Source organism: Equus quagga, chromosome 3 (assembly GCF_021613505.1).
Source record: "Equus quagga isolate Etosha38 chromosome 3, UCLA_HA_Equagga_1.0, whole genome shotgun sequence".
Lineage (NCBI taxonomy): Eukaryota > Metazoa > Chordata > Mammalia > Perissodactyla > Equidae > Equus > Equus quagga.
In genome coordinates, this window is record NC_060269.1 from 150,716,244 (window position 1) to 150,742,646 (window position 26,403).

Genomic DNA, 26,403 nt, shown 5'->3' on the forward strand with positions numbered 1-26,403 from the left:
CAGCAATGTATGTGGTGTTACAAAGAGTATAAAAAGATGGGCTGTATTTCTTAGAACATTGTTACATGAGGATTGAGATTTTGGAAGATCAGTGAACTCCTTCGAAACAACTACTGCCCCCGACAAAACCCTTCATTATTAAATTTCTCATTGAAATTTGTGGCATTACCATGTCTTTTCTGTTTGTTGAAAAGTATTTACTTATGTAATAACTTAAGTACCTACATCTGTTTTCTTTTTTCTTAATGGACAGATCATTTGGGACTAATTATATCACTCTGAAAACATGTAGACTAGATAAAGAATTAAATGCTTTTATTTTTAAATTGTTTGTTATTCTAGTCCCAGATCTGATCATAAACGTCACAGACTGTGGGACCCTGCCTTCTAGAGACCCAGGGCGGTGCGGGGTTCCCGAGCGCTGTTACGGGAGTCAGCGGAGCAGGCCGGCTGTCCTCCCCTCACTCCACCACCTTCACTTCCAGGCTTACATTAATATTAGGCCCCGAGGCTTTCATTGATCCCCAAGCCTGCAGAGTGCCCCAGTCTTTGCAGGATGATTTTCACTCACCACCAGGGCTATTTTTAATCCTAGCATCCTTAGAATGGCTAGAAATTATACATGAGGCAGCAGAAAAGCCCATGTGTGCAGAGTTCTCTGACTCCGTGCCGTTTTGGGATAGCGTGGCTTAAGTGTGGAGAGATTGCTCTGCGATGCATGCATTCCAGAACAAATGGAAAACTGGGCGGCAGAGGGAGTCCGTTGTACTTCTGCGCTCATCCTCTGCGCTTAACCGCTCTCAGCTTTTGGCAGTGTCACGTTTGAATCTGCAGTGGAGAACCAAAATGCTGTTTAACCAGAGGAAGGGCTTTGATATGACTAAAACTAGATTATTATGAATGAAGGCGATTTCAGAATTTTTTTTTTAGGGATAGTAAGGAAATTGAGTATTTCTTGTTCTAAAAGCCTAATATATTTTACATAATTACTATTCTTCAGATAGTCATATTAGTGAAGGAACCGGTAGATTAAGCAAATGTGAGCAGTTTGGGGGAGTAGTTTATAATAATACCTTCCATTTGTATGACATTTTGTGAAATGCAAAGGCCAGAAAATACATAGATCACTTCTCATTTGCTCATTGCAGCAAGCTTGTGAGAAGTTGAGAGGTAGAGAGAGAAAGTATTTATTATTCTGTTTTACAGATGAGAAAACAGAGACCCCAAGAAGTCATGGGCACAAAACCCAGCTGTTAAGTAGGAGAGGTGGGACTGACTGTGAAAACCTAGATATTATGACTGCCAGGCTAATGCACTTTCCACTCTTCCATCCTACCTTCATGAATTAAAGAAGGCTCAAGTGATATATAAACGTCCATGGACATTTAATTAACTATATATGTTTTTGCATCCTTAATAGAAACTATTTAAAACTTTAAGTAAAAAAGACAAAAATTGTAAAATAAGTGTATTATTGTCACACCTTTTAAGTTATCATTTATACAGCCCAATCTTTAGGATGATTTGGGTTCATTTTCCAGGGAAGAAAGATATTCAAGATGATTTGAAGATCCTTTTTTCTCAGTGTAAACCTCTGGAGAAGGGAATGTTGAAAAAAACCCCAGAAAATCCTTGAATATGTACAGTGGTGCTTTTTCTTTAAAACTCTTTTAGAGAATTTAATAAAATTGAAATGAAATTTAACTTCATACTGACTACATTTCACACTCAGAATGAATATAAAGCTGAATAGACAGTTTGAAACTTGGGTGTTTGCCAGTTATGTTCTTGAACTTGCCAGGTGGATGTTAAATGGATTTTGCCTGTGCTTTTCAGGTCCCACTATTGTTTTGACCACGTAGTGGATCACACCTGAAATAAGTTTTAATTAAACATAATCATGAGCCAGCATACCTAGGAGTCCCCTCCTTTCAGTTCAGAACCAGAAGTCGTGTCTCTCATTTGGGTCCGACGTTCGCCCCTCTACCAAAGGCTCTCTGCTTCGGGTGGGAAAGCTTAGTTATGACCCAATATTCTGTCCCTAGGTCGTCTGCTAACAGTCAGGAGAGTGGACACCCTTTAGCTCGGAGAACACTTAGACCTGTCGTTCTGTACAGGAAAAAGCCGTCTTGTGTGGCTTCTTTCTCAGGCCCCCTTGTTTGTGTCCGCTCAAAGGTACTGCGGACAGGAGTCTGAAGCTGCCAGACCTTCCAGCCTTCATTTCCTCTTCCTTGGTCCTGTGCAGTCTGTACTTGCCACTTGTCTTTTTTTTTTAGAGTAAAAACTCTAACTGTAAAAACTGTAAAACCTCGAGTGGCTCTAGGGAAATGGCCAGTTGTTGAAGCATTTTATGGAACCAGCTGTCGAACAGACTGCAGGAGGAATGCTGTTAGGGTGACAACACCGGGGAACGCTGTAACCAGCTTGATGAGACCCTGGGAGTTCGCTGGGCTTTGCTTTATTTTGCATTTGCATGCTGATTTTTTCTCACCTCCTTCTTGAATCTTTTCACTTGGCCAAAGAAACGTGAAATCTCTTAATGACAACAGAGAGAATCCTATGGTTGGGTTGATACCATGTTTCACAGTAAACAATACAAAAGGAAAACAGTATTTCTTTATCAGTCTTTACAGTGCACCAAGTCTGTCGTGGTGTAACTTTTTAAGGCCTTTCTGCATTTAAGTAATAAAAGAATCCTTATCCTAAGTTGTTCAAAGTGAAACCGATGTTTTAGAGGTTGTATGGCAGAAACAATTATGTCGATTTCATTAATAACGTTCTTCTGACACCCCGTACTCTCTGGGTCTGATGTGTGGTTTTGGATTCAGTTTCCTGAATTTTGTTTAGAATTTCTGCATCTGTGTTCACGAGGTACATTGGTCGGTACTTCTCTTCTTTTAGTGTCTTTGTCTGGTTTTGGTGTCAGGATAATACTGGCCTCGTAACATGACTGGGGAAGTATTCTCTCCTTTTTAATTTTTTGGAAGAGTTTGTATAGAATTGGCATTGTGTTTTCCTTAAATATTTGATAGAATTCAACTTGGAAGCCATCTGGGCCCGGAGATTTCTTTGTGGGGAAGTTTTCAACTAGAAATTCAGTTCCTTTTATAGATACAGGGCTATTCATTCTGTTTGTTATTGAGTGAACTTTGGTAATTTGTGTTTGCAAGGAGTTTGTCCATTTCGTCTAAGTTGTTTAATTTATTGGTGTGACGTTTTTCTAATACCCCTTTATTTTTTATTTATTTATGTATTTTTTTGAGGAAGATTAGCCCTGAGCTAACATGTGCCGCCAGTCCTCCTCTTTTTGCTGAGGAAAACTGGCCCTGAGCTCACATCCGTGCCCATCTTCCTCTACTTTATATGTAGGACGCCTACCACAGTATGGCTTGCCAAGCAGTGCCATGTCCGCACCCAGGATCTGAACCGGTGAACCCCGGGCCACCGAGAAGTGGAACGTGCGAAGTAACCGCTGCGCCACTCGGCCGGCCCCTCCCTTTATTCTTTTTATATCTAGAATGTGTAGTGATCTCACCTCTCTCTTTCCCAATCTTGGTAATTTTTCTCTCTCTTTCCTGGACAGTCTGGCTAGAAGTTTATAGAATTTGTTGTCTAAAAGAACTAGCTTTTGGTCTCATTGTTTTTCCATTTTCTGTTTCATTGGTTTCTGCTCTGATTTTTATTTCCCTTTTCTGCCTAGTCTAGGTTTCATTTGCTTTCTTTTTATACTTTCTTAAGGTGAAAACTGAAGTTATTGATTTGAGACTTTTTCTAATGTAAGCTTTTAATGCTATAAATTTTCCCCTAAGTACTACTTTAGTGGCATCCTTAAAATATTAATATGTTGTGTTTTCATTTCATTCAGTTCAAAATCCTTTCTAATTTCTCCTTTGATTTCTTCTTTGCCCTATTGGTTATTTAGAAATATGTTCTTTGGTTCTCAAATATTTGAGGGATTTTCCAGACGTCTTTCTGTTATTAAATTAATTCCATATGGTCAGAGAATATATTTTGTATGATTTGAGTCCTTTTAAGTTTGTTGCGACTTTCTCTGTGGCCTGGTATCTAGTCTATCATATCAAATTGGTGGATAATGTCACTTGAGTCTTCTGTATCCATACTGATTATCTGTCTACTTCTTCGTCCAGTGATGGAGAGGGTGGTATTGAAATCTCCTAGTAGAATTTTGGATATGTCTCTTTCTTCTTGCAGTCTTACCAGTTTTTATTCACGTTTTATTTTTTGTGTGTGTGAGGAAGATTGGCTTTCAGCTAACGTCTGTTGCCAGTCTTCTTCTTTTTGCTCGAGGAAGATTATCGCTGAGCTAACATCTGTGCCAATCCTCCTCTGTTTTGTATGTGGGATGCTGCCTCAGCATGGCTGATGAGCGGTGTGTAAGTCCGTGCCTGGGATCTGAACCTGCGAACTCGGGGCTGCCAAAGCAGAGTGCACCAACTTAACCACTTGGCCACAGGCCAGCCCCACTTTATTCACATGTTTTGAAACTCCTCTGTTAGGTATATAATATGCAGGATTGTTCTATCCTCTTGAATTGAGCCCTTTGTCATTATGAAGTGACCTTCTTTATCTCTGTTAATATTCTTTGCTCTGAAATCTACTCTGTCAGATATTAATGTAGACCCTCTGGCTTTTTTTCCATTAGTGTTGGCATGGTATATCTTTTTTCATTATTTTACTTTTAACCTATTTGGGTCTTTATATTTAGTGTGGATATTTTTATGGGCAGCGTGTAATTGGGTCTTGCTGTTTTAGAATCCAGTCTGAGCCATCTCTGTCTTTTAATTGGTGGTTTAAACCATTTAAATTTATTATGATTATTAATAGCTATCTCCAAGTGATGTTATACCATTTCAGGTAATATATAAGAACCTTCTAGTTAGTTATTCCACTCCTGGCCTTTATGCTGCTGTTGTCATGCATTTTACTTATACAGACGTTACAAACCTCATAATACGTTGTTATTGTTTCAACAGTCAATTATCTTTTAAAGATATTTAATAAGAAAACTATAGTTACTATTTTTGGTGCTCTTTGTTCCTTTGTGTGGATCCACCTTTTGTTCTGTCATCACTGTCCTTCTGCCTGACAGGCTTCCTTTAGCATTTCTTGTAGGGCAGATTGGCTGTTGATGAGTTCTTTTTGGCTTTTGTATGTCTGCAAAAGTCTTTGTTTCACCTTCATTTTGAAAGATATTTTTGATAATTTTAAGTTGACTTTTTTTTTCTTTCAGAGCTTTCAAGTTTTTGCCCCCTACGTTGTTTCTAACAAGAAGTCTGATGTCACCCTTATCTTTGTTCTGTTCTACCTAATGTTTCTTTTTTTCTATGGCAGCTTCAAGGTCTCTGTCTTTACCACTGTTAGAATAGTTTTTTTATGGTGTGCCTAGGCATCATTTTCTTTGTTTCTTGTGCGTAGAGTTCAGTGAACTTCTTGGATCTGTGTGTTTTATGTTTTATTAGGTTTGGAAAAATTTTGGCCGTTATTTCTTTAAATGTTTTTTGTCACCTTCTCTCCTCCAATTACATGTATGTTAGATTTCTTAGAATTGTCACACAGCTCACTGAAACTGTTAATTTTAAGGAATTTTTTCTCCTTGCATTTCATTTTGTATAGTTTCTTTTGAGGTTTAAGATTCAGTAGTCTTTTCTTCTTCATATCCTTTGTATTTTTCATCTCAGACGTTATAGTTTTCATCTCTAGATGTTTGACTTTATATCTTCTGTTCTCTACTTTTCACACATACGGCATATGGTCATAACTGTTTAAAGTCCTTTTCTGCTAATTCTAACTTTTGTCTCAAGTCTGGTTGGTTTCAATTAATTCATTTTCTCCTCATTTCCACTCCCTTTGTGTCTACTTCTTTGTATGCCTGCTAGTTTTTCATTGGATGCCAGACTTGTAAATTTTACCTTCTTGGGTGCTGGCTGTTTTTTGTGTTCCTATAAATTTCTTGAGCTTTCTTCTGGGATCATAGTGAAACTAGTTGGAAACAGTTTTGTCCTTTTAGGTCTTGTTGTTAAGATTTATTAGGCAGGCCCGGAGCAGTGTTTAGTCTAGGGCTAATTGTTCCCCGTTACTAAGGCAAGACCCCTGTGAATACTCTAGTGTCCCCTGAGTTATGAGGTCTTCTACTCTAGCTGGTGGGACACAGGCACCATCCCTAACTAGCCACGCTGAGCATAAGGTTTTGTCCTCTCCTTTCGGATGACCCTTTCCTGGGCCTTGGGGTAGTTACTCACTCGCATGCCCTGATTAACTCTGCTGAATGCTTGGGGGCAACCCTTTGCAGATCTCTGTCATTGTTTTCTCTGTGCAGCTCTCTCTTGTCTGGCACTTTTTCCCGTGAACTCTAGCTGCTGTAGATTCTCTCACCTACTTCCTTGGGCCATTGCTTCAAGTCTCCTCACCATCTTGGTTGATCTTCGTTGAATGAGTTACTGACTTGTCAACTGCTTCAAGTGACATCAAGTTGAATGTATTATTTGATGATCTGTCTGGCATTCTGAGACCCAAACATATTAAAGAATTTACATAAAGTGTGTCAATTTTGAGAATTAGCTGGAAAATTTTAGCAGGTGAAAATTATAGAAAATCTTAGCTTGAATTTATCTAGTTTTCATAATTCAGAAAGAGAATGGTAGAGAAGATTTTAGAAAGCAGAATATATATTAGTGATACATTAATCTGGTAATGTAGTCCCATGGTAGATTGAAACATTTTTTCTTTATATTTATTGTATATAAAATTTACTGTTTGGTTATAGATGAAATACGAGAAACTGAGTCTTAAATCTTTGGCGAAGAGCGTCTGTTTTTCTGACTTGATGTTTTTACTAGCAGTAATTATTAATAGTTCTTTAAATGTCATTTTTGGTAACCCTCTTGTTGTCTACTAAAATTCATGCAAAAGTTGAGCCAATGAAATTTACCTATCTCCATATTAGTCTTCATTTTCTAGTGGCATAAATTAATCACAACTCTAAAATAAAGAATATTATCGAATAAGACCATTGTTAGATTAGTTTGACATATAGAAAGTATGTTAATTTGGGGGGAAAGCTATTAAATTAGAAGAATGGCATCTGTCACAAGCAATCAAAAAGTCAGCTATAAGAGAAGAAAAGTTACTATAGCTATAGCAGTACAGCCTGGCATGGCTTAATTTTTTTGTTTTTTTAAAGATTGGCACCTGAGCTGTTGCCAATCTTTTCTTTTTTTTCCTTCTGCTTTTTCTCCCCAAGTGCCCCCAGTACATAGCTGTATATTTTAGTTGTGGATCCTTCTAGTTGTGGCACGCAGGATGCCACCTCAGCATGACCTGATGAGCAGTGATATGTCCGCGCTCAGGATCCAAACCCTCGAAACCCTGGGCCACCAAAGTGGGCTGTGCGAACTTAACCACTGAGCCACAGGGCCGACCCCCACCTTAATGTTTATGAAATAAGTGGTGAGTTATTTTTAGCTCATCACTTAGCTCAGTCCCAAGTTTTTTGTTTCTTTTCTTTAGATTTTTTTTGAGGAAGATTAGCCCTGAGCTAACATCTGCTGCCAATCCTCCTCCTTTTGCTGAGGAAGACTGGCCCTGAGCTCACATCCGTGCCCATCTTCCTCTACTTTATATGTGGGATGCCTGCCACAGCATGGCTTGCCAACCGGTGCGTAGGTCTGGGCCCAGGATCCAAACTGGCTAACCCTGGGCCACTGAAGCAGAACGTACGAACTTAACTACCATGCCACCAGCTGGCCCCCAGTCCAAAGTTTTTTGCTATTCAAAATAATTGATTACCTATGTAAAATTGAAATTTCAAGGACTAATTTTTTGCCAGCATTTCAATGAAATCAGTGTTCAGTTGCTTATTTCTTTTATATTTGAAGTAGTGATTTCTTACCAGATAAATTCTTTCAGCATTACAGATAAAATTTTACTAGTTCAGTCTCTTGAGATAGCAAAATAAACATCAGTATAATTGAGCACAAGCATAAGAATATAAATTTCTGAGTTTTCCTTTCTTTTAAGTGATGTTAAGCTTTTAAAAGTTTAAAATGTCACTTAGCTTAAAATGTCAAAGATTACAGCAAAAAAAAATCAGTATTCTAAGATGCCAAAGGTATTTTAATAAAGAGGTACAGTTCATTTGGATTTTTTCCCCAAAACATCAGTAATTTAATTTATGTCTATATATAATGCATAGCTTTTTCTCTCTCTCTGATTTTTGTAGGTTCTGCCGGAGACTTACATTTGGCCTCAACGTGAAATGAAAGTAGAAAATCGTATCTACATGTGTATTGCTGTTAGGATGTTGATTCATTGGTCATGCCTGAGGAGGGAAATTCTGTTCTAGATGGCTGACTGCCAGCAAAAATAAATGCTTATCCTAGATGTCAAGCATCTCTCCTTTTTACTGGAGTGAAAATCCCCTCCAGATACCAACAGAACATCAACTGCAGAAAATGCTCCGCATTTTAAGGCTGTCAGCAACCTAACTTCATGCGCCCTGTCTGTACAGTTGTTGTGGATGGTTTACCATCTGAAAGCTCCACAAGCTCGCATCCAGGTCCTGTATCTGCTTCTGAAATGTCTCTGCTCCATGCTTTGGGTCCAGTGCAGACCTGGCTGGGACAAGAGCTAGAGAAATGTGGCATTGATGCCATGATTTATACTCGATATGTCCTCAGTCTTCTGCTGCATGACAGCTATGACTACGACCTGCAGGAACAGGTATTTACATATTTTAAATGTGTTGTGGAAATTCCTGATTGTGTCTACATGTTTGCATTTCTCTTCAAAGAGCTCTTCTGTACTCTACAACAGGATGTAGACTGCTGTGGTCCACAGGCTTACCCTGTCAGTGAGCGTAAATGAGCCATGTCACGAAGCACACCGTTTAGTTCAGTTACTTTTCTCCGCACTTATTAGACTCTCTCAATGTTGGTTACGTTCTGGCTCAGACCCTGGGCCTTGTCATGGACCCTTTGCTGCCTTTGAGTAGCACTGCTCCAGAATGTTGGTTTCTGCTGTTTAGGAATGTGATACATTATGACTACACGTTTTAATCATTGTGTCTGTTATACTTCTTAACATTCCAAAGTGTAATATTTCATTTCATCCACAAGAATGAGGCTAAACAGCTTATTAATCAAAGTGTGTGTTACAAATCAGCAGACCTAAAAGTTTGATAAAGCACATGTCTTTGCCGTAAGTCATGTATATCACCTGGTGAGTCGGCCATTCCACATTTTATTTGACTTAGGTGCTGAGATTAAAGTGAGAAAGCACCAATCTAGGTTCTCAAAAAAATCTCAGCCTCCGTCTCCCCATCCAAGAGGAGCTGCTGGAAATGAGGCTCACCAGAGGGAAGCAGAGTCATCACCAGTGAGCGAATGGGCTCTGGGCTACTCCTGGGTACACATTCTATATAAAATAGGGTGTTTGTGAGCAGTTTTGTTGTTGCTGTTTTAAACCATTGTTACTAAAACTGAAAGCACGAACAAAGTTTCACTGACGGAAGAAACCGGCTTTGCCCTTCCAAATCACAGAGAAGCTTCCGAGTCCTGCACCACGGAAGGCTCCCCCATCATGCTTAACGTTGTCCCACCTCAGGGGCACTGCTGCTGTTTCTCATCCTTTCTACCTGGACACAGCGGCATTTGCCCTGCTTCCAGCTGGCTTACTGCCTTGGCTAGTGAGAATTAGGGCAAGAAAAATTTTCAGAGGACTGACTTAAAACCTGATAATGAGAAAATGTGTTATTTTGGTGGTCTATATTTTGTAAAATATTGTTTCTTATGTCTTTATATTTTAATGTTCACAGTGTTGTGAAATCTTTGTTTATCAGGAGTCTGTGATTATCACAGAAAACCACCTTGGTCTCGCTTAAACAGAAGTCATAGTAAAAACGAGCATGTATGTCTATCCTGCACTGTGTGCCTGCCATGAATCTGAGCGCTCATTTTCCATGCACAGTAACTCTTTAACCTTCCCTGTTTCATAGGTGGAGGTACTTAGAGACAGTGGCTAAGTAACTTGCCCAAGGTCACACAGCTAGTAAATTTTGGCACATTTATTGGTTCAAAAGCTTGAAATGTCCAGGGAGGGGCTAGGGCTGGCCTCAGTGGCAGCTTGATCCAAGGCCTTCAGTAGAATCAGTGCCCCATCTTGGAGCTTGCCTTCTCTTCTCTGTTGCCTTTATTCTCATGCTTCACCCCTCTGCTTCCTGCTGCAGGCCCAGACTCCCACCCCCATGTGTACGCCCAGCAGGAGGAGCGGGCCTCTTGTCACGGTCATGGCCCTGTCCCTGACCTGACTGCTGTGATGAGCGGGCTTTGGTGGCTGGGCTATAAGCGCCTGAAACTGCAGGGACTAAGGATTGGAGAGGATAACGCCCCAAAGGAAGTATGGAATGGTTAGGGAGAGTGCTGAACCTTCAAAAGAAGTCCTCTCTAAATAACTATGTACCAAGTAGCGCTTCCTTTCTGTTACTGTCTCTCCTTCTTAAATTTTAGGAAATGCTCCCTGACTGTGCTGTGCTCTGAGATTTGGGCTTCAAACAGATAAACCATTTTCTAGTGTTACCCCCTCTCCGTGATTTTGTTCTCTTTGCTTTTTCGAGGAGTTTTATCTTTGCAGACTTCTCCTGAAATTGTCCTTTCATGATAGGCCCTCGATCTCTGTGATTGCTTTTGGTGTTCTCATGATGTTAGATTGTTTTAGGTCCCAGGACTTCCAGAACTTCATTAACTGTTCCAGATACGGAGCAACCATGGATTCTATATAAGAATAAAAGAGAGGTTTTTTTCCCTTAAACTTTTTATTGTGGTGTACAATGCATACAGACAAGGGTACAAATTGGTGAATTTTTACAAAGATCCTATCTATGTAATTACACCCAGATAGGTAAATAGACCTTTATGTCGACACAGAAGCGCCTTATGCCCCCACAGCCTCAGAGTTCCTCAGGTGTCCAGAGGGGAGTCCAGCAGAGTGTGGCCTCTGTTTGCCACCCACCCTTCTGGCATCCTGGCCCCTGAATCTCAAGTGTTTTCTCTCCAGCCCTGAGAGACTGCCCCCAGCTCCACTGGTTTCTTTGCCTCATAAGTGGCCACATTTGTCTCAGCCTCTTGCCCTGGCCTAGAATGGGTATGTTTCCCAAGAGAGAAAGCAGCCTCAGATGTCACTGCCCCGTGCCAGCAGCTTCCCCTCCCTGGGACAGTTGTCCCTCCTTGTCTTCTTAAGGCTTGCGTGCTTCAACAGGTCACTAATTCCTTAGCACAGGTGTTGAAGGTTTGTTTCGGTTTTACATTTTATCTGGCTTTTCTGGTTAGTCTGGACAGGAGAATTGGTCTGCTGCCAGTTACTTTTTCTTTTTTCTTTTTTTTTTACAGACTTTATTTTTTAGAACAATTTTAGGTTCACAGTAAAATTGAGAGGGAGGTACAGAGACTTCCCATGTACCCCGTCCCCACATGTGCATAGCCGCCCCCATTATCAACATTCCCCCCTAAATGATACCTTTGTTAGAATTGATGAACCTACGGTGTCGCATAATCACCACAAATCCATAGTGTACATTAGGATTCACTCTTGGTACTGTACGTATTCTCTGAAAAATGTGTAATGACATGGATCCACCATTATAGTGTCAGAGTCTTTTCACTGCCCTAGAAGTCCCCTCTGCTCACCTGTTCACCCCTTCCTCCCCCCAAGCCCTGGCAGCCGCTCATCTTTTTACTGCCTCTATAGTTGTGCCTTTTCCAGAATGTCATATAGTTAGAATCATACAATATGTAACCTTTTCAGATTGGCTTCTGTCATTTAGTTAATATATGTTTAAGGTTCCTTCATGTGTTTTTCACGGCTTGATAGCTTATTTCTTTTTAGCACTGAATAATATTCCACTGTCTGGATCTACCACCATTTATTTATCCAGTCACCTACGGAAGGACATCTCAGTTACTTCCAAGTTTTGGCAGTTAAAGTGAAATAAATTTTTGCTATAAATATCCAAGTACAAGCGTTTGTGTGGACTTGAGTTTTCAGCTCCTTTGAGTAAATAACAAAGAGTCCAATTGCTGGATCATATGGTGAGAGCATATTTGGTTTTGTAAGAAAATGCCTAACTTTCTTCCTTCCAAAGTGGCCGTACCGTTTTGTGCTCCCGTCAGCACTGAATGAGCATTCCTATTGCTCCACATCTTCATCAGTGTTTGGTGCTGTCCGTGTTTTGGATTTTGGCCATTCTAATAGGTGTGTAGTGGTATCTCCATTTTAATTTGCCTTTCCCTGTTGACATATGATGTGGAGCATCTTTTCATCTGCTTATTTGCCATCTGTATATCTTCTTTGGTGGAGTGTCTGTTGAGGTCTTTGGCCCATTTTTTAGCCGAGTTGCTTTCTTATTACTGAGTTTGAGTTCTTTGTATATTTTGGATAAGTCTTTTATCAGATGTATCTTTTGCAAATATTTGCTCGCAGTCTGTGGCTTGTCTTCTACTCCTCTTGACATTGTTTTTCACAGAGCGGTTTTTACTTTAATGAAGTCCAGCTTACCCAATTTTTCTTTCATGGCTTGTCTACCAGTTGCTTTTTAAAAGAGGCTATTTATTTGTTTACTTGTTTAGTTTGGTGTCTATTTTGCTTGTCTCATCCTCTCTTTCTTTGACCACCATATTTAAAATAGAAGCCTTCCATTCTCGGTCCTCTTTCCTACTTTATTTTTCTTTATGACGCTTGTTACTACCTGAAATTCTATGATTATTTGTGATGTAATTATTTTTTATTTATTTGTATGCCTCCTCTGCTGGTATATACAATTCATGAAGTGAGGAACCTTGTCTGCCATGTTTTCTGCTGTATTCCCAGCCCTTAAAACAGTTCCTGGGATGTAGAAGATGCTCAGAAATTTATTGAACAAACAAATACACGTATCCTTCTTTCTCAGCTCGTGTAGGGGAAGCATGACCAGGGTGGGTGCAGATGCTGTGGCTACACACTGGGGCCTGCCCTTCAGGAAAGTTTCTGCAGTTTCTCCCCCAACCTCTGGTGTGTTTTGATTGTGGTAAGATACATACAACATAAAATTGGCCATCTTAACCATTTTTAAGTGTACAATTCAGTGGTATTAAGTATATTCATATTCTTGTGTATGCCTTCAACACCATCCATCTCCAGAACTCTTTTCATCTTGTGAAACTGAAACATTATACCCTTTAAACAATAAGTCGGCATTCTCCTCTCCCCCCATCTGCTGGTGACTACCGTTGTACTTTCTGTCTTTATGATTTTGACCACTCTTAAGAACCTCATATCTCTGGAATCATACACTGTCTTTTGTGACTAGCTTATTTCACTTTAGCATAATGTTTTCAGGGTTCATGCATGTTGTAGCATGTGTCATGATTTCCTTCTTAAGGCTGAATAAGAATCCATTGTATGGACATGCCGTATTTCACTTAGGTGTCTGTCAGTGGACACTTGGGTATCTTCCACATTTTAGCTGTTGAGAGTAACGCTGCTGTGAACATGGTGTATAGATACCTCTTTGAGACGCTGCTTTCTGTTTTTGGAGGAATATACCCAGAAGTAGAATTGCTTGATCATGTGGTAATTCTGTTTTTAATGTTTTGAGGGGCTGGTCAGTAGTTGCACCATTTTACATTCCCATCAATAGTTTGCAGGGTTTCAATTTCTCCACATCCTCACCAACACTTGTTATTTTCTGTTCTTTTGATGGTATCCATCCCAGTGGGTATGGAGTGGTATCTTATAGTTTCGCTTTGCATTTTCCTAATGATTAGTGATGTTGAGTACCTTTTCATGTGGTTATTGGCCATTTGTGTATCTTCTTAGGAGAAAGCTCTGTCTGTTCAAGTCCTTTGCCCATTTTTGAATCTGGTTGGTTGTTTATTTTGTGGTTGAGTGGTAGGAGTTCTTTACATGTTCTAGATCTTAACCCCTTATCAGATACATGATTTGCAAATATATTCTCCCATTCTGTGGGTTGCCTTTTCACTCTGTTTGTAGTGTCTTTTGATACACAAAATTTAAGCATTTTGATGAAGTCCAGTTTGTCTCTTTTTTTTTTTTTTTTGGTTACCTATGCCTGTGGTGTCATATCTAAGAAATTATTGCCAAATCCAATGTCATGAAGCTTTCCCCTTTGTTTCTTCCAAGAGTTTTATAGTTTCAGCTCTTAATAAAGGTCTTTGATCCATTTTGAGTTAGTTTTTTGTATCTGGTGTTAAGTAAGGTCTAACTTCATTCTTTTGCTTGTGGAATTCCCAGCACCATTTGAAAGACTGTCCTTTCCCCATTGAGTGGTCTTGGCACCCTTGTTGAAAGTCATTTGACCATATATACGAGAATCTATTTCTGGGCTCTATATTCTATCCCATTGGTCTACGTGTCTGTCTTTATGCCAGTACGACACTGTTTTGTTTACTGTAGCTGTGTTGCGATTTCCTTTAAATCCACTAATTGAATTGTATCTTCCAGCTCAGAGTCCATCATTCTAGAAGTGTAGCTGAAGTATTGCACTATTTATATTTGCCCACATGGTAAATAAGAATTATCCCAGTGCTGATTGCTATGTGAGACTGATCGCTTCTGCATTCAGCAGAGTTCACTGGTTCTTTCAGTCCACTTGTAATGCACTCTTGCAGAATACTCCCATTAGTTTGGCATTTCACTACTTGGAAAAGCTAGCATCTGCAATCTTTTGTTTATAGATTACTGTAATTTTTAACAATAGCAACTGTAAAAATCTGACCCATCCTGGTTCCTCAGGTGTCGCACTATATATACTGCATTTCAACAAACATTCACTCAATAGACATTAATTAAATTTGACACTTAAAGAATATGAAAATAAATTCAGAGTAGGAGTTAGTACTAATAACCAGACCACAAATTCATGTCCACAGATTGCCTGAGATACCTTAATAAAATGTTTTTTTGGTAAAATCTTTTCGTAGAATAGAGAAAACTTTTTGAATATAAATATTGCATTTTTAAAATGCACGTTTCTGCTTTCTCACCATGTGATTGTCCATGATGTGCTGGACATGTGGCAGGCACCAGGAATACAGAGACGACTATGGATGGTCCCTAGGAGACAGCTGCCAGTTTAGGGGTCTGTAAAATGCCTTGGCTGTAGAGCAAGGGACACTGTGCGTGGGAGATGGTGGCAGTCGGAATGACAGTGGACGTACAGGAACAGCCTTGGAGGGAGAAGAAATGCAGAGTGCGTACAAGGTCACAGAAACAGGAAGGGGCCTGATGTTGTGAGGCCAGAAAAGAGTGTGGTGAGGGAGTGGGAGGAGATTAGACTGGGAAAGGCAAGCAGGAACTCAATTCTGAAGAACCTGATGTGCTGTGCTAGGGGATTTATATTTTAGTCTGGAGACAAAAAGACCCATAGCTATATTTGGCCAGCAGTACAGAATGGCATGCACAGTGGGGGTAAGCTGGTTGGACAACTGAAGGCAGTGAGGAAATTGTCACTGTTGGCTGAAGACCTAGTAGGAAAAAAAAATGGATGCAGTTAACCTGAAATTATGCTTGTTTCATTGGAGCTATTCATTTTTTAGAGGCAAATTGCAATTCTTTTGAGCAATGAGAAGTAGATTTATTGCTGAGGCCTTTCTTCAAATTCTAGCTACATCTTTCATTCACAACCAACCAAAAATTTGGCCTAAATAGGCTTAAGGGGAAAAAGAAAAAGTCTCATGTAACTAAAATTCCAGAAGTAGGGCTGGCCCCAGCCTGGTTTGATTCAGAGCTTGAGTGTCGTTAGGGCTTCTGCTCTGCCTCTCTGCTGCCTCCCTCTGTCGGCTTGGTTTGCCGGCTGCCTGCAGGGTAGAGGGCAAATGACAAAGAGCACAGCAGTTTTGGTTTCTGGCATCATAGTCTCACACGCTTTCTAGAGGTGTGTTCCCTACATTCCCAGCAAAAACCTTTTTTTTGCTCATTTTCAAATGCTCATTTCTGATTGGTCACATGCCTCTCAGCCAATCTTTGGGGCCAAAGGGGTGAGACACGCTGATTTGTATTAAGCCAATTAGGGCCCAGCGATGAGGGTGGCATTAGTCCCATTCAAACACATGTGGTTTTATTCAGAACGCTGTTAACGGGAAGGTGTGGGAGGCAGGGGTGGCTGCCGAGCAGCTCCAGCAGACGTCACCAGTACCAGCTGTATTTCAGAAGGCTGTGTTCTGTTTCTTCCTCCGCTTACCAGTTTCCTTCTTGATAGAAGACAGCAAGAGAAAGTCAATACAAATTCTAGCCTTAGATTACCTCACAGTAGTATCTGGAAAAGTACCCGACCATAGGTGTTCTCATGCTGAGATGTGCGTTAACTGTATCTTTTTTTGGTACTGATCATTGTATTCTGTCTTTAAGATTACGATTTTGAAAAATTATACTTGATTTTATTGAATTTATTGAGTAAATATTTGGCACATGTCTAGTATTTTATGTTTATGTCTAGTGGACATTAATACAGCGTAGGAAACTAAAAATATAACAATAAATAAATTAGCGATATCTTGAATCTTTTTTTATATTATGTTCTTTTAAAATCTGATTTAGTTCAATGCTATTGGTTAAATAAGTCATAACACATTCACGCAGTGCGTGAAGCCAGAAAAAAATAGAATAAGGGAGCTCGCAGACATAATAAGTAGAAAGAGCAGAATGCAGAAAAGTGTATTTAGTATGCTGTTGTTTGTGTAGCTTTTGCTACAGACTTGATAATGTTTCTTAATGAATTCAACCTAAAATTACAAGGCAAAATACACTTTTATGCAAAATGTTTAATGCAGTTAAGTCATTCTAACAGCTAACATTGTCAGAATCACAAATTAATGTCGAGCTGCTTTTTACATTTTCATTCTGTCAGAAGTTAAAACAAGGAGCAGACTCTCCAGCCTCCTACAGGTTTGCAGTGAGTGTGTTGTCCAAGACTAAAATGCAGTTCCACCGGGACTTTTCACACTTTCACACAGTGCAAAGGACATGTCTGTGTCTCAAAATCTGCTTAACTGTTCAGTTGAGAAGCTTCCACCTAACTTTCACTTGGAAGTGATTGATCAACAGTGTGATGACATGCTGAAAGGCAAATGTCAAGAGAAGAACCTAACGATTCTATAAATGCCTTCTAAGCAATTAATATGTTCAGTTAAACTCACGCCTGTGGATTAATATTCGGTATTTGGCAGTATCTATGTGAAAAGACATTTTCAAAGATGAGATACATAAAATGGTATTATAAATCAGTATTGATGGGGCAGTAAGGTAAGAAAAAGAAAGAAAAGACATCCAGGTTTGGAAAGGAAGAACTAAAACTATCCTTATTCATATGTGACGTGATCTTATATATTGAAAATCCTAGGAATGAAATTAAGAAAATTTCATTTACCATAGTATCAAAAAGGATAAAATACTTAGGAATAAATTTAACAAAAGAAATGCAAAACTTGTACACTAAAAACTATAAAACATCATTGAAAGAAATCAAAGACAACGTAATAAATGGAAAAACATCCCATGTTCGTGATCAGAAGATGTAACATTACTAAGATAGCAGTGCTCCCATGCTGATCTGCAGCCTCAAGGCGGTCTGTATCAGAATCCCAGCTGCCTTATTGCAGAAATTGGCAAGCTGATCCTAAAATTCATATGGAAATGTGAGGGACCCAGAATAGCCAAAAAAATCTTGAAAAAGGAGAACCAAGTCGGAGGACTCACACTTCCCAATTTCAAACTTACTACAAGGCTCCAGTCATCAAGATAGTTTGGTACTTGTATGGAATGGATGTATGAAATGAAACTGAGAGTCTGGAAATTAACCTTTAGATTTATGGTTAGTTTGTTTACAAGACCACCCAATGGGGAAAGAATAGTTTTTTCAACCAAAGGTGCTGGCACAACAGGGTAGTCAAATGTAAGAGAATGAGGTTGGACTCCTACCTCATACCGCATACAAATATTAACTCAAAATGGATTATAGACCTAAATGAAAGAACTAAGACTATAAAACTCTTAGGAGAAAACGTAGGAGTAAATCATCATGACTTGGATTAGGCAGTGGTCTCTTAGACATAACCCCAAAGCACAAGCTGCCCAAGATAACATCAATGAATTAGACTTCATCACAATGAAAAACTTTTGTGCTTCAAAGGATATCATCGAGAAAGTGAAAAGACAACCTATAGAATTGGAAAAATATTTGCAAATCATATGTGTGATAAGGAGCGTGTATTCAGAATAAGTTAAAAATGGGCAAAAAATTGAGTAGATATCCATCTGAAGAAGATATACAAATAACCAATAAGCACATGAAAAGATGCTCAACGTCGTTAGTTGTTAAGGAAATCAAAACCGTGGTGAGATGCCGCTTCATACCCACTAGAATGGCTAAAACAGAAAACACAGTCAAAACAAATGTTGATGAGGATGTAGAGAAATTGGAACCCTCAAACATTGCTAGTATGATTGTGCAATTTGTAGCTGCTTTGAAAAATAGTCTGGCGCGTCTTCCAAAGGTTGAACATACAGTTACTACTTGACCCAGCAATTCTACTCCTAGGTATTTAACCAAGAGAATTGAAAATATATGTCCATACAGAAACTTGTATATGAATGTCCATTCCAGTATTATTTGTAAAAGCCAAAAGGTAGAAACAACCCAAATGTCCACCAGTAGATGAATAGATAAACAAGATGTGGTACATCTGTGCAATGGGCTGTTATTCATTCGTAAATGAAGTACTGACACGTGTCACCATGTGGGTGAGCCTTCAACATATCACACTGAGTGAAAGAAGCCAGACACAAAGGGAGATACATTGTGTAATTTCATTTACATGAAATGTCCACTATAGGCACACTCATAGAGACAGCAGATTAGTGGTTACCAGTTACTTGGGGGAGAGAGGAATGGGAAGTGACTGCTCATGGGTACAGGGTTTCTTTTTGAGGTGATGAAAATCTTTTAAAATTAGATAGTGGTAATTGTTGCATAACCCTGTGAATTATACTAAAAACCAATGAACTGGACACTTTAAGAGTCAGTATTGTGGTATGTGAATTGTATGTCAGTAAAGCTGTTATAAAGAAAAGGAGCATTAACAGATGAACATTTGTAGTTGATTTTGATGGTAGAGAACACTAACTCTGAAGCCCAGTTAAGCAAATGTTCTCTCGCCCCCAAAAAGAGCTCCATTCTACTCATTAGTAGATATGAATTACAAAAAAATTGTATTGAATTATATTTTGAATTTCATCAATAAAAAAATTGTGAAAATTTCTTTTTTTTTGTAGAAATCCCTACATTATATCCTTGATTTATCCTCTTGGCCTGTAAAGTGTCAAATATTTACTACCTGGCCTTTTACCGACAAAGTTTGCTCTCCCTTGCTGTGGCACATTGTTTCTTCTGCCTGGTGTTCCCCCTCACCCTAGCCCAGACTTCCATTCATTCTGTAAGACTCTGCTTCAGTGACCTTCCTTCTGTAGGAAGCCTTTGCTTACCAACCAGGCCAAGAAAAGAATGTGCCTCTTTTGTGTTTCCTAAGTGCTTTCAGTAGACCTTTACAATATCGGCAGCCGTGCCTCAGTTGTTTGCTCACGTGTCTATTTCGCACTGGACTGTGTACCTGTGGCAGGCAGGGACTGTGTTGTATTCATTCTTGTATTCCTAGTGCCACAAAGAAGACACCTAATTGATTGCTGGATGAATGGATGGATCCATATTCATGTATAAACAAAGGGATGCCAGCCAGGAGACATAAAGCTAGTGCCAGATGCCTGCTCTAGGTGGAGGTGGACAGGGGTATTTCTCATTTCTCTATTCTTGACGCGTATGTTTTCCAGTAAGAAAACAGAAACTTTTGACTATTAGAGGAGTATGACCTAATTACAAGAAGAATAATAGTACACTACCCCTACTCACCAAGAGACAAGCTCCTTGGTAATCTCTTAGTACCTTTCTCTCAAACTTTTAATGCACATTAAGGGGGGTGTGTGTGTATTTTAACTAAAAATGAGATGATACTGTTGCATAAACTACTTCTCGTATATATTGTGAATAGCTTTTCATGTCAATAAATATGCTTCATACTGTCTTCAATGGCTATAATATCTTGTTGCCTGGATGAGTCATAACTTATTTAACCAAGTCCTTCTTATTTGACATTTAGGTGGTTTCTACATGTTTGCCATTGTTGACAGCTGTTTGATAGACATCACCATAGCTAACTGTGCACACTTTGGTGATTATTTCCTTAGGCTAAATTCCCAGAAGTAGAATTATTGGATTAACAGTACATGTACAGGGGCCAGCCCGGTGGCACGGTGGTTAAATTCGTATGTTCTGCTTCGGTGGCCCGGGGTTTGCCGGTTTGGATCCCGGGTGCGGACCTATGCACTGCTTGTCAAGCCGTGCTGTGGCAGGCGTCCCACATATAAAGTAGAGGAAGATGGGCACGAATGTTAGCTCAGGACCAGTCTTCTTCAGCAATAAGAGGAGAATTGGCAGCAGATATTAGCTCAGGGCTAATCTTCCTCAAAAAAAAAAGGTGCATGTACACATTTAAGATGTTTGGTACGTGTTGTCAAACTGCTGTCCAAAGGACCGCGTGTCCATGTGGAGTTTGAAGCTCCCTCTGTCTGTATAATAAAGCTGTATTAGGGCCTTTGAGTGTGCGTCACTTCTGCTGAGCCACAATACAGCTTCAGCAGACACGCGCTTACACTGCTCAGGAAGGAGAAAGCCGATCTCAGCAGCTCGAACAAAAATGAGTCGTGTTTTCAATAATTACACAAATAACTTTTATACCCCCTTTGTTTTATACCCTATGAACAATAGAGAAAATTGCAACATTTTTCTCTGCCTTCAGAAGCTTCAGATCTCCATTGTTAGGGTTCTGTCTTCTGTTCCTATTAAAGGACAAGCCCTATCTCCAGAAAATATCATTGATCAAAAATGTCAGGTTTCAAGTGTGGTCTAGCCAAACATGTTAGATAAATGGAAACATAGTTCTTACTTGACCATCAAGCACATTTTCTCTTGGAAAATGGAATTGACACCACTCAGCCAGAAAATGTTTTTCAGGTTCATGAGATCTGCAGACATGCCCATGAAATTAAGTAAAAGTATGCTAATTACAATGAGTGAAGAGGGAAGCGTGTTTTCTCCCACTCTTATCTGGTGGCATAAAAGTCATTTTTATGCATTGAATTAAAGTAAAAATTGGGTTAGACAGTTTGATAGTGTATGATTTGATGTTAAAAAATCTTTTGAATTAATTATTATTATGCTTTCCCTTCTTTATCTTATCTCACTCATTTACTCACGTCTGTTTCCTGAGGGCCCACTGTAAGCCAAGTATTCTTTTAAGTAATTTTCTTAATTTTGCCACTGTCGATCTTTCTAATCTGTTTTTTCCCTTGTTGTCTGTCCACTGGTTTTAATTATCAAATGAGAGGCTCTTTTAAAGATGAAACAAAGTAGCAAAGCAATTAAAAATATTAAAGTTCCAGTTTAGGGAAATAGCTGAGTAAACCTGTATCTTGGAATATTTAAAGCCAAAGAATTTGTAGTAACATGGGGATAATGTTTACAATATAATAAGTTAAATCAAGTCCAAAATTATACAAATAGTGTGAATTCAATTATGTGGGGTTTTTTAAAGCATACAAAAAAGACCAAATGAAGCAGATCAAATTGTTCTAGTTTTCACTGGGTGGTAAGATCATGGGTGATTTTGCCTTCTTATTCCTGCTTTTCAAGTTTTCTTCCGATTTCTATAATGGGCATGTATAATTAAGGGAAAAAACCTTAAAATACTGACAAAATATTTTATAGCTGTTGTTTTTAGACTACAAGATACAGAAAATAGGGATTGAAGCATTTAACTGTTGATGTTAAAATCTGATAGTAATGTGAACATCCATTATTGCAGAGTGGGAAAGACAGAAGAGAAAACTTTTAATTGTGTATATAGTTTAGAATTTATACTGAAATTTAAATGATAATATTTACGTACAAATGTCTGAGTCATTTATTAGCATTCGCTATAAATATAAGTGGGTCAGATTTATTAAGATGATAAATAATAATTTTAATAGGTACCCACCAAATGGACTGTCCTGAAGTGCACTGAGTGACAGTGCTCTGTGCTCTCTTCATTGATCTGTGGGCACCATCTGTGAATGGATGTATCTGGTAGGGGAATGTATGTGTAAGCATGTGGAAAATAATTGTGTTTGAAACTTGCTGTTTAACCATGTTCATTGAACCTTCTCCAATCTTCTTTTAGGAGAATGACATCTTCCTGGGCTGGGAAAAAGGAGCTTCTAAGAAATGGGGAAAGAGTAAGAAAAAGTGCTCAGATCTAACTGTAGAAGAAATGAAAAAACAGGCTGCTGTCCAGTGTCTTCGATCTGCCTCTGATGAAGTAGGTTTGCATTTTATTTCTAATACTTCAGAGGAGGAAGAGGGGGCGGGGGAGTGTTTTTTTAAAAGTTTACAAATACAACATCTCGACCAAAAATCTTAGAGAAGTAAACCATTCATCATCTCACCACTGTAATGTGAGCATTGTCACCTGTTCCTTTTTGACGTGTTTCTATATATACACAAAATCTTGTATCCTTTTTGCCCATTTAACATATATTTCATCTTGTTATTACATTATCTTTTATTCTTTTTAGTGGCTAAGTTATATTTAATCAAATAATATTCCAACAGCAATATAATATGCTGGTTATTACTGGATATTTTGCTTGTTCTTGATTTTTTGTTATGCTGTCTAGAATATTTTCATGTGTGGCTTTTCCATGGTCTATATTATTTCTTTTGGATACATTCCTAGAAGTGGGATAGCAGTTTTAACATTTTAAGAACACTATATTTGCTTATGATTCATAAACTTTTTATTTTTTATTTATTTTTTTGGTGAGGAAGGTTGGCCCCGAGCTAACATTGGTTGCCAGTCTTCCTCTTTTTGCTGGAGGAAAATTGTCGCTGAGTTAACATCTGTGCCAGTCTTCATCTGCTTTGTATGTGGGATGCTGCCACAGCGTGGCTTGATGAGTGGTGTGTAGGTTTGCCTATGGGATCTGAACCCCAGGCTGCCGAAGCAGAGCACGCCAGCTTAACCCCTACACCACCAGGCCGGCCCCATGATTCATAATTTTTTGCTTTTTAGAAAATAAAAGATTATTAATCTTTTAACACTTCATATAAAATATTGCTCATGTCCTTCAGCATCCTGAAATAACAAAACAGTTTTAGAATATAATCACCTATTTAATACTATGCATTCTTGTTTTGTTACTCACTGTAAGATGTAATCTCTGAGGTCATAACTACTTAGAAGATTATTTTGCTTTTACCATGCTATTTGACGTGGTGTCGTTTAAGTAACTTTATAATGTGAAGTTAAATTGAAAGGGTTCATACAAGTTATCTAGAGAGGATCCGTCCACCAGAAGCTTCCTTCCTGAACTACGCTATCTGATGGTCTGAGGCTGGGATGACCAGCTTTGCTCTGTTTGGTAATCGGTAGGAGTTTATCGTGCCTGGCTACCACCTACCACACGTGATTTTAAAGCTCCTTCAGTGGTCCCCAGCTGTGTGTTCTCACGCTACTTAGAATTGTCTGTCAGAGCCCAACTCCCTGGCACGTACTCGTGGTACCTCGTATGTGTCTCAGGTAGCAGGCCCTCACATCCTAAACTGCATTGTTCGTTTCTGTCTGCCTTCCTGATTCTCCTCCTTGGGTGGCAAAACTGTGAGTTACCCATCTTTTCATCTCCTAGTGCTGAACAGATTGAATACCGATCGCATAGAAGGTACTGAATTTCTCTTGACTTGAACACTCCATTTTTAAAGAGTCTGTCCTTTTCATCTTACCCTGCTTTTTTTTTTTTCTCGTTCCACTGTTTTTTTCTTCCCCATCCCTTTAATTTTTAATTTATTTTTTGGTGAGGAAGATGGGCCCTGAGGTAACATCTGTTGCCAATCTTCCTGGTTTTTTTTTTTCGCTTCAGGAAGATTGTCCCTGAGCTGACATATATGCCAGTCTTTCTCTATTTTATATGTGGCATGCCACTGCAGTATGGCTTGACGAGCAGTGTATACGTCCGCGCCGAGGATCTGAACCTGCCAACCCTGGGCTTCCAAAGCAGAGCTTGTGAACTCAACCACTATGCCACTGAGCTGGCACCCCCACCTCTTTAATTTTTAACCTTTGATTTCTGGAGACTGCTGCCTCATAGATTAGGGGATAGTTTAGAAGTTAGTGCTCATGTGGCCATCTTAGTCAGGTACCATTTCATTACAGCAAGTAGGAACATAACCTAGTTTAAGAAGAAATGGGACTTTACATAAAGATACAGGAATACCTCACTGAAACCAAGTGCTGGAGGTGGTGGCCTGAACTGGGAACTAAATGATTGGCAGCCAAAGTCATTTTCTCTAATGACCCACAATCTCTCGTCTCCTTCTCTCTTTGCTTCTGGGTCATTCCTTCTCTATCTGAAGTCTGGCCTTTTCTTCTTCAGTACACACATGGTGAAAAAACAACCATTCCAGCCCCAGCCCAGCATAACTGCTGGAGGCTAGTACCCAACACCATTCAATTAGAGAATCTGATTGGTTAGGCATGGGCCAGAAGTCTACCCCTGATTTGATAGGCTTCTGGGAGGGGACAGAGTTGGCTGGAGGTCCACTCCTTCAGCAGTGGCTTTGAGTGATGGACAGTCCTTAGAGAAAAGGGGATGATTGGGGCCCGCCTGGTGGCATAGCAGTTAAGTTCATGCACTCTGCTTGAATGACCCGGGTTCGCCAGCCTGGATCCTGGTCGCAGACCTATGCACCGCTTATCAAGCCATGCTGTGGCAGGCATCCCACATATAAAGTAGAGGAAGATGGGCATGGATGTTAGCTCAGGGCCAGTCTTCCTCAGCAAAAAGAGGAGGATTGGCAGTTGATGTTAGCTCAGGGCTAATCTTCCTCAAAAAAAAAAAAAAAAAAGAAGGGGGTGGGGATGGTTGGACAATTACCCAAAAGTAAAGGTGTTTTCTGCATGACACTGAAGGAATAGATTGGTAAAGTAATTTGCAGCTTTTAAAGGAATTCAAAATGCAGATGGTTTCTAAAGTGAGAGGTTAGTTCAGGTAAATTCTTTGAGCAAAATCTGAAGAACCTGCTGAGTCATGGTTGGGAGGAAAATATAAGTAGCGAGTTTCAATCTGGGAAAGGATCTTATTTCTGCTTTGGACCAAAGTCGCTGAGAAATGACTCTAGCCTTTGACTCACGGTGAAGCTGAGTGGAAAAACAAGGACAGCTGAAATCAGCCGTGAAGAAATGAGGAGTGTGGATGCCTTATTGTAGCATACTGAAGACGCTGCTCCCATAGCTTGTTCAGTTTGTGTATAGTTCATCGTGGCTGAGTATGCTGTGTGCTGGAAGGAACTTGGTGTGAAGTAGAAAGAGTGCAAGGGAAGGATTGTGGCTCACAGAGGTCTTTTATTCTTTACGTTGTTGCTTTGGAAAAATGCTTTCCTTTACCTGGCTGTCAAAGGTGGGATTTTTGTTTTCAAACCCAATGAAGCATTTGTCCTATCTTATTCTTTCCTTCTCATTTTATAAAAAATTATTGCATTGCTTTTTCCTAATAACGATTGTTTTTAATTTTATCAAATTAAAATAGGCTGAGGAAATGAATGTGCCAGGCAGATACCAGGAGCTGGGTGAATGCTCGGGGAACCCCAGTGCCCTGTTCCAGAGCTGCCTGCTGTCCTGTGTGTGTCAACACCCAGACCCCAGAAGCCAGCTCTCCTGGCTCTTGGGAGCCAGTGGAAAGAACTTGAAAAGAACCCTCTTTAATTATGGCCTGTGACAATAGAGAGGAATCACTGTGGTTGTTGATGAATTGTAGGCCGTCTGTGTGTCCCCCGGCTTTTCTTTCTAGTCTTTCTGGTGGATTCAATGAAAAGAAAGGAACAAAGAGGCCCTACATAGGATATTATAATGCAAAAGTTTTATTTCATGTTTTGGCCGCAGGGAATGTTTGCATATGGGTATGTTGTTCATTTCTTAAATATGGAGGGTGGTAACGTTCGTGGTTCTCTGCTTCATTTTCCACCCAGTCTAAATGCTGGCACTTTACAGTCAGTCCCAACTGACCAGAATCAAAAGCCACTAATGGGTTTAGAGTTTAGTCGATTAAAATGTTAATCACATAATTATGAGACAGTAACATAGGTGATGTTCTCCTTATAGTAAGTAGGTAGGTAGGGAGAGGTGATGTTATGCATTATATGTAAACTGAGTTCTTTTCTCCTTACTTTGTGTGTGCCTGTCTGACACTTACAGG

The 26,403-nt window shown here is 39.5% G+C and overlaps 1 protein-coding gene across 7 annotated transcripts in view; it reads left to right on the forward strand.

Annotated features, from left to right (window-relative positions):
• Positions 1–26,403, forward strand: part of KIAA0232 (KIAA0232 ortholog) — an 80,427-nt gene that overhangs the window by 23,552 nt on the left and 30,472 nt on the right. For all 7 annotated transcript variants that reach the window (XR_006888036.1, XR_006888037.1, XM_046657420.1 and 4 more), the window contains exons 2-3: positions 8,240–8,739; positions 22,338–22,475. Coding sequence is in view for 5 of the 7 variants with exons in the window: in XM_046657420.1 (XP_046513376.1) it covers positions 8,509–8,739; positions 22,338–22,475 (369 nt within the window). In the remaining 2 variants the exon portion in view is untranslated. The remainder of the gene's footprint in view (positions 1–8,239; positions 8,740–22,337; positions 22,476–26,403) is intronic.